Source organism: Anoplophora glabripennis, unplaced genomic scaffold (assembly GCF_000390285.2).
Source record: "Anoplophora glabripennis isolate ALB-LARVAE unplaced genomic scaffold, Agla_2.0 scaffold197, whole genome shotgun sequence".
In the NCBI taxonomy this organism is placed as follows: domain Eukaryota; kingdom Metazoa; phylum Arthropoda; class Insecta; order Coleoptera; family Cerambycidae; genus Anoplophora; species Anoplophora glabripennis.
In genome coordinates, this window is record NW_019416387.1 from 113,989 (window position 1) to 131,706 (window position 17,718).

Here is a 17,718-nt window from a genome sequence, read left to right on the forward strand (position 1 = left end):
AAAAATTTAGATGTTGACGTAATCAATTTCAAAATACAACAATCATTGCCTGATAATGAAATTACATTCAAATCGATTGACACTGTTGTTGATCCTGATGAAGTTGTCAACTATCCTGTAGAGTTTTTAAATTCACTGGATTTACCTAGAATGCCACCACATAATTTGCGATTGAAGTGGCTCACCTATAATTTTGCTTTGAAATTTGAATACCCCGAAATTGTGTAATGGCACGAGACTGGTCACTATTTTGAGTGGAAAATTTCAAGGTGAAGTTGTACTTCTACCACGGATCCCAATGATTCCTTCAGATTCGCCTATACCGTACAAACTTCTGCAATTTCCAATCCGCTTGGCATTTGCTATGACTATTAATAAGTCACAAGGTCAAACAATGACAATTTGTGGCTTAGATTTAGAAAATCCGTGCTTTTCTCATGGCCAATCATATGTTGCCATATTATATGTTGCCAATTATATGTTGCCAATTATATGTTGCCAACAGAGGAACAGAATACATACTGCTAACAATAACTGCTGTGCAATACTCAATAGCCTGTCATTAAAGAATGAGGTTGAATTTAAACTTGTTGAAAACGTAATTGAAAAGCTAAAGTTACAACAAATACCTTTTAATTATTAGAATAGACGATTTATATTCCTAATCAATAAGACTTAAAGAAATCCAAAGGGCAATTAACAAATAATGACAATGAATTTTCTGAAAAATGGCAATAAGTACACTTAAAAATGTGTGTGACAATTTACCAAATATAAAAAAAATATTCTTATCTGTTCTCTGTTCCCGCTACTTCAGCTTTCACTGAATGAATTTTTTGGGTGATGCATGTAGTGGCGAGAAGAAAGAAACAGCTTCCATAAATTTAATAAAAAATGTATTACTATAGCTAGCAAACTTTCAAAGATAACCAAAAATTGTTAGCTTGTGCTAAAAGTACAAATAAATATGTATAAATATTTCTTTTTCTTCTTTTTCCTCTTTTAAAAAAAACATGTAAGTTACGTTATTTTCCTCAAAACAAGTTGGCAAGCCTACTAAAAACTCTATTAAAATGCAAAAGAATATAAAATATGTTTTTTGTGACTTTTTCTTTGTGGAAAAGACAAGTAAGTATTTCACGAATCGGAATACAATACCTAAATTAAAAACTCTTGAACTCTACATGAGATGAAAACTACAAACTAAATTAATATTAATTACATGGCATTTTCAAACTACTTACCTACGCCTATGATAAGCTTAGCATCATGCAATGAACAGTTCTGCAGCCACTAACAGTACTAACACTAGATATTTATCAAATCGTTTCTACTGTCAACAACAAAATCACTCGTAAAACTATGCAATTTACACTTTGCGCGATTCCCGATCAATTCAGATTGAAAATAAAACAGAAATGTATCAAAAATACATAAAAAATTAAAGTTTGAACACGAAATGAAATCTTTTAACTTACGTGCTGCCACCTCGCGTGAGCTTTTGCAAGATTTTCGATGATTTTGTTTCAGATCTGGGTATCTAGATCTACTGAAACGTCGATAAAATCGCTTATACAGGGTGGCCTCAAATATTCGAAAGGAGGTTCTATACGCGAAAAGAAGAGTTTCGTAAATTTCAAAATGTGTTCCAAGGATGTTCTGATTATTCAAAGATGGTGTGCTAAGACGGTTTTCTGTATTTCTGGAACCATTTGTGTCATTGATACATTCTGAAAGGTGAAGGCAATTTTATGGTGTACAGGGTGCAAATAAATAAGGACTAAAAATTAAGTAAGTGATACCTCGTCAAAAATTAAAGAGGGTTTTTCATGCGAAAAATATTCTCCCCTCATTTCTGTAGATTTCTTTGTTCTTCAAACAGGGAGATTTTTTCCGTTTTAAGCACGATTTATTAGAACAAATTTGTTCTATTTTTTGTAAAAGTAAGTTTTTTGGTAAAAAAAATAAAATAAGCCACTTAGACTTTTGCTCCGTGAGAGCAGAAAAGTACATTGAAGTGAACTAAAAAGTACATTACACAGAATGAAATGAAACGCCCTGGTCAATTGATCGAACTTTGAACTACATTAATTTTAATTTTTTTTTGGATGAAGAAAACTACATAATAAACTTCCTATTATTTTTTTAATGTATTGGTGTTATTTACCTCTAACGCAAATATATGATTAAGTGGAAATCCTATATTGAAAAGCCACTATTTAGAGGGGTCAACAAAGGGATTATAATTTTTGTCCAGCCCCACCAATTTCCAGCTGAGATCCCAGAGCCCCCTGGCGTCCTCTTTGTTCAAGGCCGCGCTAGACGGCGTCGCTACGGAACAGCTTGTATAGTACAGCCCGCTTTCGTTGGCACATTTTTCATCCACGGCACAGTAGATGGTGGTTTGGGCGCCCTGTTGCGGCGTTAACAGGAATTTTCTAACGACGTATCGGAAAAACCAATCCATGATACAAAACGATGCCTCCAAATTATTTATTAGATCTGTATTGACACAACCTGGGTGCAAACAGTAAGTATTTACACCAGATATGCCGTTTTCTGAAAAATAATAACATAACCTATTATACAAACTAAGACTAAGATTATGATTATTATGATATTGTCCATATCCGCGGCCATGTTATGACGTCACGTGGATATCAAATAGCGATTTGTGGATATTGTACGTGCCAGATTGCACTACCGTTAATAATAGTTGTTTTACATTGACAATTTATTCATGAATAAATTGACGAAGTTCATCATGAATTAATTCACGAATTTATTGTAAACAGTGTGGTTTTACACTGCTACAGACTTTGTCAAGTTTTTTGACGTATGAATTAGTTCTACCAATGAATCAAAGAAGCAAATAAATTTCAAAAATGTCACCTTTCCACTCATATAATTGTAGTGATACAACGTTTTGACACATATTATATAAATATTAGTGTTTGTAAGTAACAAATCAGTAAAAACAATGCAAAACTAGTACGACACCATACAATTATTTACAAATTCCAATAACATAACCTCATTACTGATCTGAGGCTGGAAATCTGTTTCGTTGGTACTTCCAAACTTCACGAAGAAATTGACGAAAATTAGAACATGCTCTAATTCGTCAAGAACTTGATGAATAAATTCATGAAGTTATTTGACAGCACATTTGGTGCTTTACACTTGTCTAATTTCTTGATGAAGCGACTTCATGAATTAATTGATCAATAAATTGTCAATGCAAAACAGCTATTACGCTAACGTATATACCTTTTAGTTTCATGTCGTATTTTTTTTAAATATCAATTTCATATTTATACTTTATGTGTTTGTGGTAGATTTATATAAATGTTTTGATTCATATGATTGTTATTGACATTAGTGTGTGTATAATGACTTCTTTTGTTCTGTTTTTGGGTGTACAACAGACAACCAAAGCAGATCCTTTAATAAAAACATAATGTTTTCCATTTTCCCAATTGATAAACATTTTAAACATCTGGGTGAAAGCTTACAGATGTAAAAATATTTAACCCAAAAGATGCCTGGATTTGTGCATGGCATTTTAAAATATAGGAGGTTTCATTATATTTTTACTTACAAATGAGGTTTTCAACTTTAAGAATTAACTCCAACGAACTCCTTAAAAGAATAAAAGTCACCGAATAATTGCAACTGTATTTTCTGTCAATTAATATGTCGGAATCCAAGAAATATTCTGAAAATGCTGCTCAAGTCATGTTGATAATACTTAAGGTTACGTAATTATTTTGATTTTGGAACTGTTACTGCCATAAATTATTTTTAATGAATCACTTAGATCACTATCCACGTGACGTCATACACCATGCAACTCAGTGCAATATATTACGGAAAAAATATCACCTAGAACAACACTTTGTTATATGTACCTTTCAGCTTGCGATCTAGTTCTTTAGTGAATAAAATATTCGCCAGTTTGCTCTGAATGTAACTTATCAAAGAAAAGTATCTTTTGTTCTCCCAATTTAAATCCGCAAGGTCGATTCTACCACCTAGAATCAGTAAATGCGTGGTGCGCAAAGCAAAGAATGACAAGAAAAAAACTGTTACCATAACCATAGTGAGCCAAGGAAGAAACGTTAACAATTCTAGCGGGGGTGCTCTGGCAAATCCTGGGCAAGAGCAACATAGTAAATAAAAAATGACCCAAATGATTGGTCCCTATTTGCATCTCGAACCCATCTTTAGTCAAACTTTTCGGGCACATCATCACCCCCGCGTTATTGATCAGCAGATCGATTCTTTTTTCGTTTTTTAATAGTCTAGCGGCGCAATCTCTAACCGATTTGAGGCTGGCTAGGTCTAACTTTGCAATTAGGAGTGTCCCGAGGTTTTCCAGTTCTTTGCAAGCCTGGTTGATGTCGGCCACGGCTTGGTTGGCTTTGTCCAGGTTCCTACAAGCCAATATAACGCGCCCACCTGTAAGTAAATGTAAATAATTTTTTTCTAAACAGATATAATTTAAATCCCGCTTCTGATTTAGTTCCAGGGCACTTTATTAAAATTGCGACAGGACTTAAAAGGAAAATTGCACGAGAAACGTGGAGAAGGGCATCATCATGCATGGAGAACATTTGGGTACGGATTTCTAAAGGGACGTCTTGCAACAAATTCGGTAAGGCGTTTGGTAAAAACTCTAAATAAGCAGCATTTAAACGTGCAGGTACCACTATCGGTCCAAGTAATCTGTCACCAAAAACACCACACCATACATTCACTGCATACCGTTACTGGAACAGATATCTCTGTACAACGTGAGGATCATATGAGTCACATGGAACGTCAGCCAATTAGATAAGCGCTTCATGCATGTAGCGAGTCCGAAGCATTATGGCCGTGCACGTGCACAAGATGCACAGGGTCGGCTTACATTTATGGTTAACTTTCGTAATTAATTTTTTCGAAAACAGAAGCACTTAGTCCATCAGTTGTTTAATAAAAGTTGATCATTTTCGTCCCTCTATCACCCTTTTCAACGAACATACTTATTTCAGAAACACCCTGTATGTTTAAGCGAGGAAATGACATTTATTAGAGAAGTAAAAACAAAATTTGTACTAATTAAAATAGAATACTTAAAATGGTTAATTAATAAAAGTATCTGCATAAACTTTAATAAATATGTCAATGATGGATCGCAGGGTATAAAAATAGGTTTGCCAATATTACAGGAAATAATTTTGCCTGCAAAGACATTAACTTAAGATGCTTAAGTTGCCTTCAGATACTTATTTATTTTCTATCCTTTGGTTGCAAAAAAGGCTTTTTATTAAACAAACATTAACAAGGACATACACCAAAAACAAGAACTTACATTTTTGTGTTCCGCTCTAGACTTTAGAGAAAAATGAGTTAGAACTATAGATTTATTTAATGTATTTTTAATTGTACTTTAACAACAAGAAAATTTGTGTTGTAATTTTTATTTGGAAAGTGTTTAGCGCTTTGTGATTAATTTAAATACCTATGGATACCTATTTAATGATATTCTTAGAAGTGAAACTTGTGATAAGGTAAAACTAAACAGTACTAGAGGTGTTTGAAATTAGTATTTGTAGTAAAGATTGACATTGTTTTTTAATATATTATATATATATAAATTCAAATAAATATGTACGTTGTAAAATTTCTGTTTTTTTTTGTTGTCTAATATATGTATATTACGAACTTGTTGCTCGTAAATATTATGAGGTTATATCATATATTTAATTTTATAAAACATATATTATTCTATTACTGACAATCCCAAGTAAAACGTAAAAACAAAAAGATATCCTTGTAGTAGCAGAGGTGTTTGAGCAATTTCAGAAAATGCATTGAAGTTCAAGGTGCACATATTGAACATCTTACTTAACAGTTCTCTTTTTTCTTTTAATTCTATAGAAACCAAGATTTTTACAAAAATGTTAGTAGGTATTACATTTTTGATACAATATAAATGTACGTTGTTAATAAAATTCGATTTTCTCAAAAACGGTACAAGATAGCGATTGATATACGGTGTACCTTTTTTTAGCAAAATGAAAGAGGAATGGAACTATGAAATGTCAAATTTGGCAATGTTGTCAAGGATGGATAATTTTATTTGCTCCTGTATAATCCATCAGGCATATTGAATACCAGTTTAAATTTCGAAATGAACGTTACCATGAGTTACTTTAAGTGCCCAAATTTCATTGTTGTGATGGTAACGACTTAGAAGTTATAATTAGAATTTGTTTTTCAAACTTATTTTTTTGAAGACGAATGACTCCACAACGAAGCCTGATAGTAAAAAATGGTTTATGAAGTATTGCAAATATTTTGACCTCCCCTAATTACTCTTCATTTTTGACATGACCTTTCCGGACACCCTGTATATTACACTTATGAAACTGTAAAATAATTTCGTCATAAAGAAAAGATTAAAAATAAAAAATAAATATATATTTCAGTTTTTAATTTTATATCGACTTATTGCAAATAACAAATGTAGTTCAGTCGATCTACAGAGTACGTAATCAATTTTTAAGTAGTTTACGTTCTAGTTTTGTACTATATTTAAAATTGCTGAGCACAAAAACTTATTGCTCGCGTCTACAAAACTGTTTTGGAATATTAGCATTAATATCACATAATCTTAAATATTTTGTCTGTGCTAATAGTTGTTTTGATGCGAAAAAACTTATGAAAACTGAAAATAGAAATTTAAGGAAAGTATTAGAATATACCAAAAATTAAATAAAATACTTCGAAAAAACTGTTTCCTAAATAATTTTTTAAAGCATATAGTTCTTAAACAAATTGATTAATTATATTGTTACTAAATAAAGGGGATATATTTTTATCAATACAAATTTTTACTCACCCCTTACGTAAAAATCTTGGGCAGTATATTTCCCAATCCCCACATTACCTCCTGTTATTACGGCGGTTTTGCCATCCAATCTGGCCTTGGAAGAACATTCCGCTCTAAATAAGTTCATATTACTACTATAACTAGATCAACACTGAATGCTTTTACGGAATTATTTTAACAAAGGTACAAACATATAATGCAATTAGGGAAGGTCACCAAAATTTACGTTCGTAAGAACGGAAATTGAAGTCCCGTTTCATTTAACAAAGTACCACAATATTCATATAGATGTCGCTACAGGAAATACGTTTTAGTAAAAATAGTACGATTATTTCATTCTTTCAAATTCCGGCAAAATACACCTAACAAAAAACGAGAAAATGACGGTACGTCAGGTGCACGTGCACGTGCACGATGATGAGTTGTCCGGCCTATACGTCCATCCCACTCGCTTGCTATCGAATAATTGCATACGAAAAGAGAAAGGTAATAAAATAATAAAAACTCCAATTTGCGGTCGCCGGTTTTTTGTTCTGAAAATATTTTTATTTTCTATCCTTTACATATTGTTATGTACATATTGACATAAAAGGAGGATGTCAAGTGGTTGTACAAATTTATAACATTTGCAACCAACTAAAGGTTTTATTTCATATTCTACATTTTAGTACTTATATGGATTTGGACTAGAGCAGGTGCGAATATGGTTATTTCTTGTGTGGATCTTGTTGCGTTGTGGCTGCGAAATATTTTATTTGTGGACTTTACTATTTTTTAAATGAAAGAAAAAGCATTAACAGAGGAAGTATTACAATTTGCTAGGCATAGTTGTATTTAGTACTAAATTCAAGTAAATAATAGGTATTAAAATAAAATATCTAGATATTGTATTTGATTACATATTTGAAAATAAAAATTACATATGCGACAATAATGGACTTTCTGCTTAGTTTGCCGTAATATAAAATATGACATTGTTGTTGCAATGCACATACAGTGCAGTTCCAATAGTGTGACAAAGTTTATAATTATTTTCAGTTATAGTTGTATAGGGCAAAATCTTCAGGCCAAAAACAAGATTTTCTGAATGTTTAATTCGGTCTGAAAATAATGAATAATGGAAATAATAATAATAAAATGTGAATCTGAGCAAATAACTTTTTTCGTATCACTACTACAGGAAGTTATACTAAACTTTATCGCACTACTCTGGCACCCTATATATGAGTAGATATATCATTATGGTAAATCAAAAGCATAATAGGTAAAAATGTAATTATCTATGTTTATAACAAATATTATCTGGTAAAATTCTTTTCTTACTTTCAGATACAGACAGTTAAATATAACCGGAAGAAGTCTATATGTTATTTCGTAATATACCTATAGTGGTGAAAACAATCCGCTCTATGTAGAACAAATTAAGAAAGATGAAGAATTATGGAAAAAATCAATGGCAACAAATTTGGAACAATTTTATAAAATTTGTATACTACCAGAAATAATATACAAAAATATTCCACAGGGAAAAAGATGTATGGATCCAGAATATATTATAGAAACTCAAATTAATAAAAAGAAATAATTTTATTTTATGATTTTTTAAATTTTTTCCTGTTCTACTGTACCTATTCTATTTATTTCTTTATTACTTTCATTTATTTACATATTTATTAAACTACACTGTTCCACAGAATTTCTGTTTATATTGGAGGTATTAAAGTACCTACAACTATTTTTTCAAGTGAAGTGAACTGAATACCTATTTCTCATAAAAAAAATTTAGTCTCAAATCGTCCTTTTGTACATAATTCTTTACACATTTTTTGGACAAAATAAGTATATCGTACATATTTTTTATATTTTCTCATTATTATGTATATTCACAATTAAAATTCTATTTATATTAATATGCAAATTTTTTTTATCAAGAATTACTTAATATTAATTATTAAAAATATAATATTTTCCATTTCTGTTTATACCAAAGTAAGCCGCTTTATTCACAAATCGTAATTATAACATAACTTTCCGTTATGAACAACTTTTCTTATTAACATTTTTTTATATTATCAAAAACAAAAGCAGTTTATTCTTCAACGTTATTAATTTTGTTAAATTTCTGATCACCCTGTATATATATAAATTACAGTTTTTCATGACAAACATATTCAATTAAAAAGCAAAATATTTTTTGTCACGAATTACTTTTTCTAGTAGAATAGAAAATAAAAATGTTTTCCCTCTTATCCACTAACCGTAGATACTAATATAGGTATATTAATTATAAATTATGGTTTTAAATAAACTAAAAATTGTTTATATTTCATATTTTCTAAAATTATATAATAGTATGGACTTGCACTGTTACTTATATACTTTTATACAATAATATATCTAAAATGATCATGACATTCTTCAAATATTTACGTATCAATTAGCAGAAACCATGACTACCAATTCAGAATCAGGTTATACCAAATTGACCACAATACAACAGCTGTTCGTTAAAAATAACCCTAGTCCATTCAAAAATTATTTTTACTAGTGCGACATCTATTACAAATCAAGCGAATTAACGGTCAGACAATGTGATTTATGAATAAATATTTTTTAATAATTTTATTCCAATATAACTTTTTAAATAATAAAGTGTTGAACAAACTATGAAATAAAGTCTAATCAGTGTATTTATTAAAAGACAATTATATAAAAAATTGCACAATTCTATAATACTATGAAGAAATAATCGTTTGTTTGCAAAAGTCTAAAAAACCTTCATATTTAGAAATTAATTTCTCACGAATTATTTACCTATCTCAATTAATTTTTACTTTACTGTCTTCGTTTATACTTCGCCAAATGTGATATGAAATTTTACTACTTTCTTCCATTGCTTTAAAAAGATATATTGGAATAAAAAAGGGCTGTTTTCTACTACTTTTCGGTATAATATAGGCAACCAGGGGTGCATCAGTTGCCATCAGTTTCCGAAGATATCCGAATGTCTTAATCATTTGCGTAGACGTAGAAGAGCGGTCATCATAATTAATTACATAGTTCTAACATCTCATATTTTCGGAAACACGCGTTTGTCATTACTCTTCAAAATTTCTAATTTTTAGCTCAGTTAGGAAATAAGACAATAAGAAATTTACAGATTAAAAAGAGATAAAACGCAAAAGCAAAATGATATTATTATCTTACAAACGGTTCATTGTGACAATCATTACATCTTTAATAAAAGGTACCATATTCCATATTCTGACTAATTCGGCGATGCAAGAGAAACCACTTTAACGGAGTGACAGCTGGGGAATAAAAAAACCATTTCTGGGACGCCATCCACCAAATTTTCAGCGAAATTACCAAGAAAATTTGACTAGTGCGACTATACAGGGTGTCCCACCTGGAACTGCGTCGATCGATATCTAGGAAAAATTTAAAAATTTGGCAACATAGCAACGTCCCTGGGGAGAACACAACTAAAATATCTAGAACTTTCCAACACTTCCGGTTATATCGGAAGTTGACAACAACTTCGTTATTTTAAATGGGACACCTTATATATTATTGCATTTTCGGATTCTACGTGAAATTTGAAGGTCACTTTATTAAATATTCCCTATACCTAGGAGTTATAGATTTTGAGATATTAATTTTTAAAGAAAAAATTTTACAGATGCAAGGATCCGCGGAGATGCTAGTAACTCTTTTCAGGAGCGTGATGTCAATCGGATTGTTGGTACCTGTAAAGGTTATACGTAACACTACATTATGGTATACCAACAAATTAAAACATTTAATACTAGGTGTTTCATTTTTGCTATTACATTTTGATAACTTCAAACAGCTCTAACTTTGTTAATTTAAATGGAACACCCTGTATTTTTTTGTTCTGTCTTATGCTGATTGAAATTTCTTTTAAGCCGTATAAGCATTGTACTACTTTTAGAGATATTTGCAGTTTTCTATTTTTCGGACACTTTTTCTCGTATCAGACCTGTTGTCAAATTGGCCATGACCAGAAACACTTCAAAAACAATTTAAATAACATGACATTTGTCAAGTTAGTTGTCAAATTATTGTTGTGTCTAAATAGTTTTTGCCGAATATTTAAATAAAAATGCCTGGGGATCGTTTAAATTATACTTATGAGGATTATTATAATTTTTTTATTATTTATGGAAAATGTGACAAAGTAATTTCAAGAACATGTAGAAAATCTGCTGTTTTTTCCATAAATAACAAACAAATTATAATAATCCTCATTAGTATAATTTAAACGATCCCCTGGCATTTTTATTTAAATTTTCAGCAAAAACTGTTACAGACATACCAATTCGACAACAGGTCTGATATGAGCCAAAGTGTCCAAAAAATAGAAAATTGCAAATATCTCTAAAAGTAGGAAATTCAACGCTAACAATGCTTATACAGTTTGAAATGAAATTTCAATCTATATACCAGAGTAAAAAAATAACAGGGTATTCCATTTATGTTAACAAAGTTATAGCTATTTGAAGTTATCAAAATGTAACAGCAAAAATGAAACACCTCGTATTAAATGTTTTAATTTGTTGGTTTACCAATGCTGTTGGTAAATCGATGCAGTTCCCGGTGGGACACCCTGTATAACACAGACCGCCTTACAAGCCTCCATAGGGGATGGAAAAGGCTTGCAGCCACAAGGCACAATATTTAATTTCTCGAAAACGGTTCACTGTGGCACCATCAAATTTTCACAGGAAACTACTAAAATTATCGTCAATTTTCAATTTTTCTTAAAAACCGAGAAACACCCCAAAATTGTCCTGAAACATTTTGGTTTCTTGATAGCATCTTTTTTCAAGCGAGTAAAGACAACTAAATTGTATTTCTTTTTTATTTACTCATTAAGCAATTCTGATGACACAAAACAGTATAAGTACGTATATTCTGAAGAATTTTGGAAAAGTATGTTTTGTAACGAGCCACGAGCTTATAGTATTGGCACTGACTGACAAACACTGTACTCTGTACTATTTTGCGGGAGTAAAGAAAGGATCATACTGTTGGTCTAACCCCACCATCTTCCAGCTGAGATCCCAGAGCCCCCTGGCGTCCTCCTCGTTCAGAGCCGACTCCGAAGGCTCCTTCTCAGCGCANATAAATAACAAACAAATTATAATAATCCTCATTAGTATAATTTAAACGATCCCCTGGCATTTTTATTTAAATTTTCAGCAAAAACTGTTACAGACATACCAATTCGACAACAGGTCTGATATGAGCCAAAGTGTCCAAAAAATAGAAAATTGCAAATATCTCTAAAAGTAGGAAATTCAACGCTAACAATGCTTATACAGTTTGAAATGAAATTTCAATCTATATACCAGAGTAAAAAAATAACAGGGTATTCCATTTATGTTAACAAAGTTATAGCTATTTGAAGTTATCAAAATGTAACAGCAAAAATGAAACACCTCGTATTAAATGTTTTAATTTGTTGGTTTACCAATGCTGTTGGTAAATCGATGCAGTTCCCGGTGGGACACCCTGTATAACACAGACCGCCTTACAAGCCTCCATAGGGGATGGAAAAGGCTTGCAGCCACAAGGCACAATATTTAATTTCTCGAAAACGGTTCACTGTGGCACCATCAAATTTTCACAGGAAACTACTAAAATTATCGTCAATTTTCAATTTTTCTTAAAAACCGAGAAACACCCCAAAATTGTCCTGAAACATTTTGGTTTCTTGATAGCATCTTTTTTCAAGCGAGTAAAGACAACTAAATTGTATTTCTTTTTTATTTACTCATTAAGCAATTCTGATGACACAAAACAGTATAAGTACGTATATTCTGAGGAATTTTGGAAAAGTATGTTTTGTAACGAGCCACGAGCTTATAGTATTGGCACTGACTGACAAACACTGTACTCTGTACTATTTTGCGGGAGTAAAGAAAGGATCATACTGTTGGTCTAACCCCACCATCTTCCAGCTGAGATCCCAGAGCCCCTTGGCGTCCTCCTCGTTCAGAGCCGACTCCGAAGGCTCCTTCTCAGCGCATTCTGCGTAGTATAGTCCACTTTGATCCGCGCAATTTTCGTCTACGGCGCAGTAGATGGTGGTTTGGGCTCCCTGTAGGGGCGTTTTTATAGTCCAAGAGAAGATACGAAGGAGTAAAGTTATCACCCAAAATGAACTCTTTAGATGTCTCCAAAGATCTGTTTGGATAACCCCAGGGTGTAAGGCGTAAGTAGTTACACCGGACACGCCTCTTTCTGGAAGAAAAATATAGTTACCACAGGCGCCTATACCTCGGGGCTCGGGGTATTCGAGCACCCACAGCGATCTTGCTAAGGCTGAGCGATCTTGCTCAGATACAAAGTTAATTGTATCGGTGCTTTTATTTATTTTTTATTGTGGACAGCAAAGAAAATAATTTTAAAACATAAATTCAACATACCTATTAATATTAGTTAATATTTAATAAATGTTGCAAAGATGAATTTTTTAAAAATTCTCGATTTTTTTTTTAAATTGTAGGTGTTTCGTCCGTATTGACAAAAAAAATATGGTAACTTTAAAATAACACGTCGCAAAGTCATACAAAAGCAATATACTATTATCGTGTGATTATGTGAAGTTATTTTCCATTGTAGTTTCGTTCTCTGTCATGTCATTAGTCTAATATAAACAATTTAAACATGTTAGTCCGGTCAAATTAGTCATAAAAATAATCGTCAAATAACGANAAGTTATTTTCCATTGTAGTTTCGTTCTCTGTCATGTCATTAGTCTCATATAAACAATTTAAACATGTTAGTCCGGTCAAATTAGTCATAAAAATTGTGGTCAAATAACGAAAATTCCGACAGAGTTAAATTTTGGTGGAGACCTAAAGTACACCATTAGAAATAAAGTGTCAAAAGTCCCCATCGATCCCATGTGTGCTAAAAAAGTTATTCGGATCAAAGCTCAAAATTTGAGGTTTTTTGGATTTTTTTTGAAAACGGTAAGTTTTATCAAAAAAGTAGCCCAGACAAAAATAGATCTTAAAATTATCTACAAAAATGGTCCTTATACCGAGCGTTCAAATAAAAACGTGGTCGAAGTTGACTCTGACACATTGGACGTAGGGAGTAGCTTATAGCGACCAACTTAACCTCATTTCTCAACGAGCTGTATAGCAGCTGTCAGTTTCAATAACGTTAATGACTATATAACTTTATTTTAAAGAATAATCGTGATAACAATAACAAACAATTAAAGGAGCTGCGGAAAGTGTCCCCCTCCTTGTTATAACAATAAATTAAAGCAGCTGCTGAAAGTGTCCCCCTCCTTGTTCCAAGCACTTTTCACACCTGTTCCTCAAAGAATTAAAGACATTTTCTAAGATGCTCGGGGTATTGTTAATTTCACGAATCTTGTCTATAAGTCGAGCCTGCAGATGGTTTAAATCAGGAATAGGCAGTTCAAAAATAGTGTTTTTAAGGTAAGGCCACAAAAAGAAATCACACGGCGTAATATCACATGACCTCGGTGGAAATTCATGTTCAGCATTGAGACTTATTAGTCGATTTTGGAAAACTTCCCTCAACATATTCATCGTCTCGCCTGCCGTATGTGCCCTTGCGCCATCTTGTTGAAAGTAAAAGTTTGTAATTTCGTTTTCTTCCAGCTGGTTAACAAAAGGAGCGATAATTTCTTCTCTATACCTTTGCGCAGTAAGAGTACCATTAAAAAAAATAGGTCCATAAATCCTCCTTCGATTGAGAGCACACCAAACTCCAATTTTTTGAGCGTGTAGAGGGCCCTCGACAAAAAAGTTATCTGGTTTTTCAGAAGACCACATTCTCATATTCTGTGAGTTTACGTAACCACTTAAATGAAACCAGGCTTCATCAGAAAAAAAGGTGATATTATGAAGTTCACCGTAGTTGTTTAAAAACCATTCACAAAATACAGCCCGTCGCGGAAAATCAACTTCATGAAGTTCTTGCTGACAAGTTAAACGATAGGAGAACAAACGCAAATCTTTTTTTAACACTGTGTGGCAGGTACCGACTGATACTCCCACCATTTGTGATAAAACACGTACAGAAGTTCTTGGCGCATTTTCCATTATTTGTTGGACATTTTCTTTTAATTCTTCAGTCCGCTTTTTAGGTCGGCCGCTTCCTTCTTTTCTTGTTACACTGCCCGTTTCACGAAAAACATTAACACAACGCTGAACTGCACTTTGAAAAATTTTGTACTCAACAACGCCGGGAAATTGATTTTGAAATTCTATGAAACATTCCTCAATAGAATACTTCCATATTCCATCAATCTTGCGTCCATTTCTAAAGTAGGACTCTATGATAAACACTTTTTGTTCTTGAGAAAACACCATTTTAAACGCTTTTTAAAACGAAAATATTCAAATTGATAGCGGCGATATAGCGCTTTGACAGATGACGTTTAAGTTCATTTGCTATACGCTACGCCCTACGTCCAAATTTTCAGAACCAACTTGACCACGTTTTTATTTGAACGCTCGTTACTTTTTTTTCTAAGAATCACCATTTTTGAGATATCGCGATTCTAAAAGTTGAAGGAGTCACGTTCTACATGATATGCACATATATGCCACGTATATACATAGTCAGGCACTTAATACAAGTAAAATGCCTATTTCTGTCATTTATATGTATAAACTATACTATTTTGAGAATATACACTCGAAAGAAACTCAGTCCCTTAGTCAATCCCCTCTACCCGCATGGCCTTGAATAACATCTGGCTACTCTATTGTAAAAACTTTTGTAAAAAATACACGAAACAAGAAACAAGTACAACTATCTTGTCTTCCTCCAACATCGGCTTCTGCTAATCAACACTTGTATCGAGTATACTATTAAGTTCAAACATGGCTAGGCAATCAACTGCACCCAGAAGACTGGGGTTGAAAATTAACAGATAATAAAAAAACTCATGCAATTGCAAAAAAGGTTGTAGTGCTAAATGTGGCTGTAGAAGAGTAGGGTTGTCAGTTGGCAGTCTTGCTCAAATGTCCAATTGAATACAACAGACGAAGATTCATGTGATTTCGATGAAGAGACAGCTGATTCATCTTCATTTGAACAATTAGTGAACATCCAGCAAGAAGAAGAGGAATAAGAAGACATGACTGTTGAAGTCGACTTTGAAGAGTATGAATCAGATTAAAATATCAAAAGAAATCAGAACTACAGTCAATAACCAATATCAATATCAATAATCATCAAGCAGTTAAAAAAGTATTACCCCTGAAAATTCCGTCATAACGGTTTGTGGAGTAGGCCTACCGGGGAAACCACCTTAAAAAAAATGCGCCAAAGTACACTATCTCACAGGTGGTGGGGAAATGTGTGCATATCATGTAGAACGTGATTCCTTCAACTATTAGAATCGCGATATCTTAGTAATGGTGATTCTGAGAAAAAAAAAAGTATAATAAACATTTGTAGATAATTTTAAGATCTATAATTTTTGTCGGGACTACTTTTGCCGTTTCCGAAAAAAATTCAAAAAACTTCAAATTTTGACATTTGACCCCGAATAACTTCTTTAGCACACATGGGATCGATGGAGACTTTTGACACTTTATTTCTAATGGTGTACCTAAGGTCTCCACCAAAATTTAGCTCTGTCGGAATGTTCGTTATTTGAAATGTCTATTTTGACCGGACTATGTTTGGAAAATAAAAAACGTGTTTGTATACATGTTTAAGTTCAAAAAATAAAAGAAAAGGCTCCAAGGCAAGTTGGTTAAAGATTAGATCTGACGAAATATGAAAATTGAAGAAAGATTAAATACTTATATTAGTGTTGTTTTTCGTACCTTCCAGTTTACTTGCAAGCTCTTTAGTGAACAAAATATTAGCCAGTTTGCTTTGTCGGTAGCTGCTAAGAGTATTATAAGTCTTTTTCTCCCAATTCAAATCACCAAGGTCAATTCTGATACCTAAAAAAATAATGTCCTAAAAGTAGCTTTAGCTTACTCAGTTTACTGACACTTACTGTCATGAGCCATAGAAGAAACGTTTACTATTCTAGCAGGAGCGCTGTGGCAGATCCTGGGCAAAAGAAGCATAGTGAACAGGAAATGGCCCAAGTGATTGGTGCCTAACTGTGTTTCGAATCCGTCCTCAGTCCTGCTTTCCGGACACATCATCACACCGGCGTTGTTGATGAGCAGATGGATCCTTTCTTCGCTTTTTAAAAGCTGTTCAGCACAAGCTCTAACAGATTGGAGACTAGAGAGGTCTAGTCTTATTACTAGAATCGTTCCTAAGTTTTCTAGGTTTTTGCAAGCGTCCTTGATCTCGTTCACGGCTTGCTTGGCTTTTTCTACGTCCCTGCACGCCATTACGACACGACATCCTAAAAGAAACTTGTATTCACCATTGTTTTTAATATCCCACTTCTGATATTTTAAACATAACAGCGTCGCGCATCAATATGTATAATTTATATAAAGAAAATGAAATTAGTAACTAGGGTTAATGAATAGCTATAGTACTTTTCACTTACCTCTCGTATAAAAGTCCTGCACGGTGCATTTTCCTATGCCTGTGTTAGCGCCTGTGATTACAGCCGTCTTGGAGTCCAACCTCGCTTCCGATGTACATTTAGCGCTGAAGAGGCACATTTCTGAAGCGGCAACCAGTCAATAAGGCGACTACAGCTGATTGTCCAACAGTTGTCAAGGATATTGATTTTAGGATTTGCGCTTTGCGATAATTATCTTACTTAAGGATTATTGAAGGTAACGGAAAAACTTTTGTAAAGAATATTAGCCATAGAAGTAATTGAATGTACTAAG

At 32.8% G+C, this 17,718-nt stretch overlaps 2 protein-coding genes across 2 annotated transcripts; both read right to left on the bottom strand.

Moving 5' to 3' along the window:
• Positions 1-2,146: 2,146 nt before the first annotated feature.
• Positions 2,147-7,007, bottom strand: LOC108904890 (retinol dehydrogenase 11-like). Its single transcript, XM_023454400.1, has 4 exons — positions 6,890-7,007; positions 4,093-4,461; positions 3,912-4,034; positions 2,147-2,559 (listed from the first exon to the last, which is right to left on the bottom strand). Exons 1-4 carry the CDS (start codon positions 7,005-7,007, stop codon positions 2,216-2,218), a joined length of 954 nt encoding a protein of 317 aa, XP_023310168.1. The 3' UTR covers positions 2,147-2,215.
• Positions 7,008-12,809: 5,802 nt separating this feature from the next.
• On the bottom strand, positions 12,810-17,544 carry LOC108904891 (retinol dehydrogenase 12-like). The gene is made up of 4 exons (XM_018707605.2): positions 17,427-17,544; positions 16,914-17,276; positions 16,735-16,857; positions 12,810-13,150 (listed from the first exon to the last, which is right to left on the bottom strand). Exons 1-4 carry the CDS (start codon positions 17,542-17,544, stop codon positions 12,810-12,812), a joined length of 945 nt encoding a protein of 314 aa, XP_018563121.1.
• Positions 17,545-17,718: the final 174 nt, after the last annotated feature.

Bases quoted from the DNA above. Each gene is read 5' to 3' on its own strand.
- LOC108904890 (XM_023454400.1), bottom strand. From the start codon at position 7,007: ATGAACTTATTTAGAGCGGAATGTTCTTCCAAGGCCAGATTGGATGGC. The intron at 4,462-6,889 runs GTGAGTAAAAAT...ATTTACTTACAG, and splicing joins CCAAGATTTTTACGTAAGGG to GTGGGCGCGTTATATTGGCT. The intron at 4,035-4,092 runs GTAACAGTTTTT...TACTGATTCTAG, and splicing joins CTTGGCTCACTATGGTTATG to GTGGTAGAATCGACCTTGCG.
- LOC108904891 (XM_018707605.2), bottom strand. From the start codon at position 17,544: ATGTGCCTCTTCAGCGCTAAATGTACATCGGAAGCGAGGTTGGACTCC. The intron at 17,277-17,426 runs GTAAGTGAAAAG...AGTTTCTTTTAG, and splicing joins GCAGGACTTTTATACGAGAG to GATGTCGTGTCGTAATGGCG. The intron at 16,858-16,913 runs GTAAGTGTCAGT...TTATTTTTTTAG, and splicing joins TTCTTCTATGGCTCATGACA to GTATCAGAATTGACCTTGGT.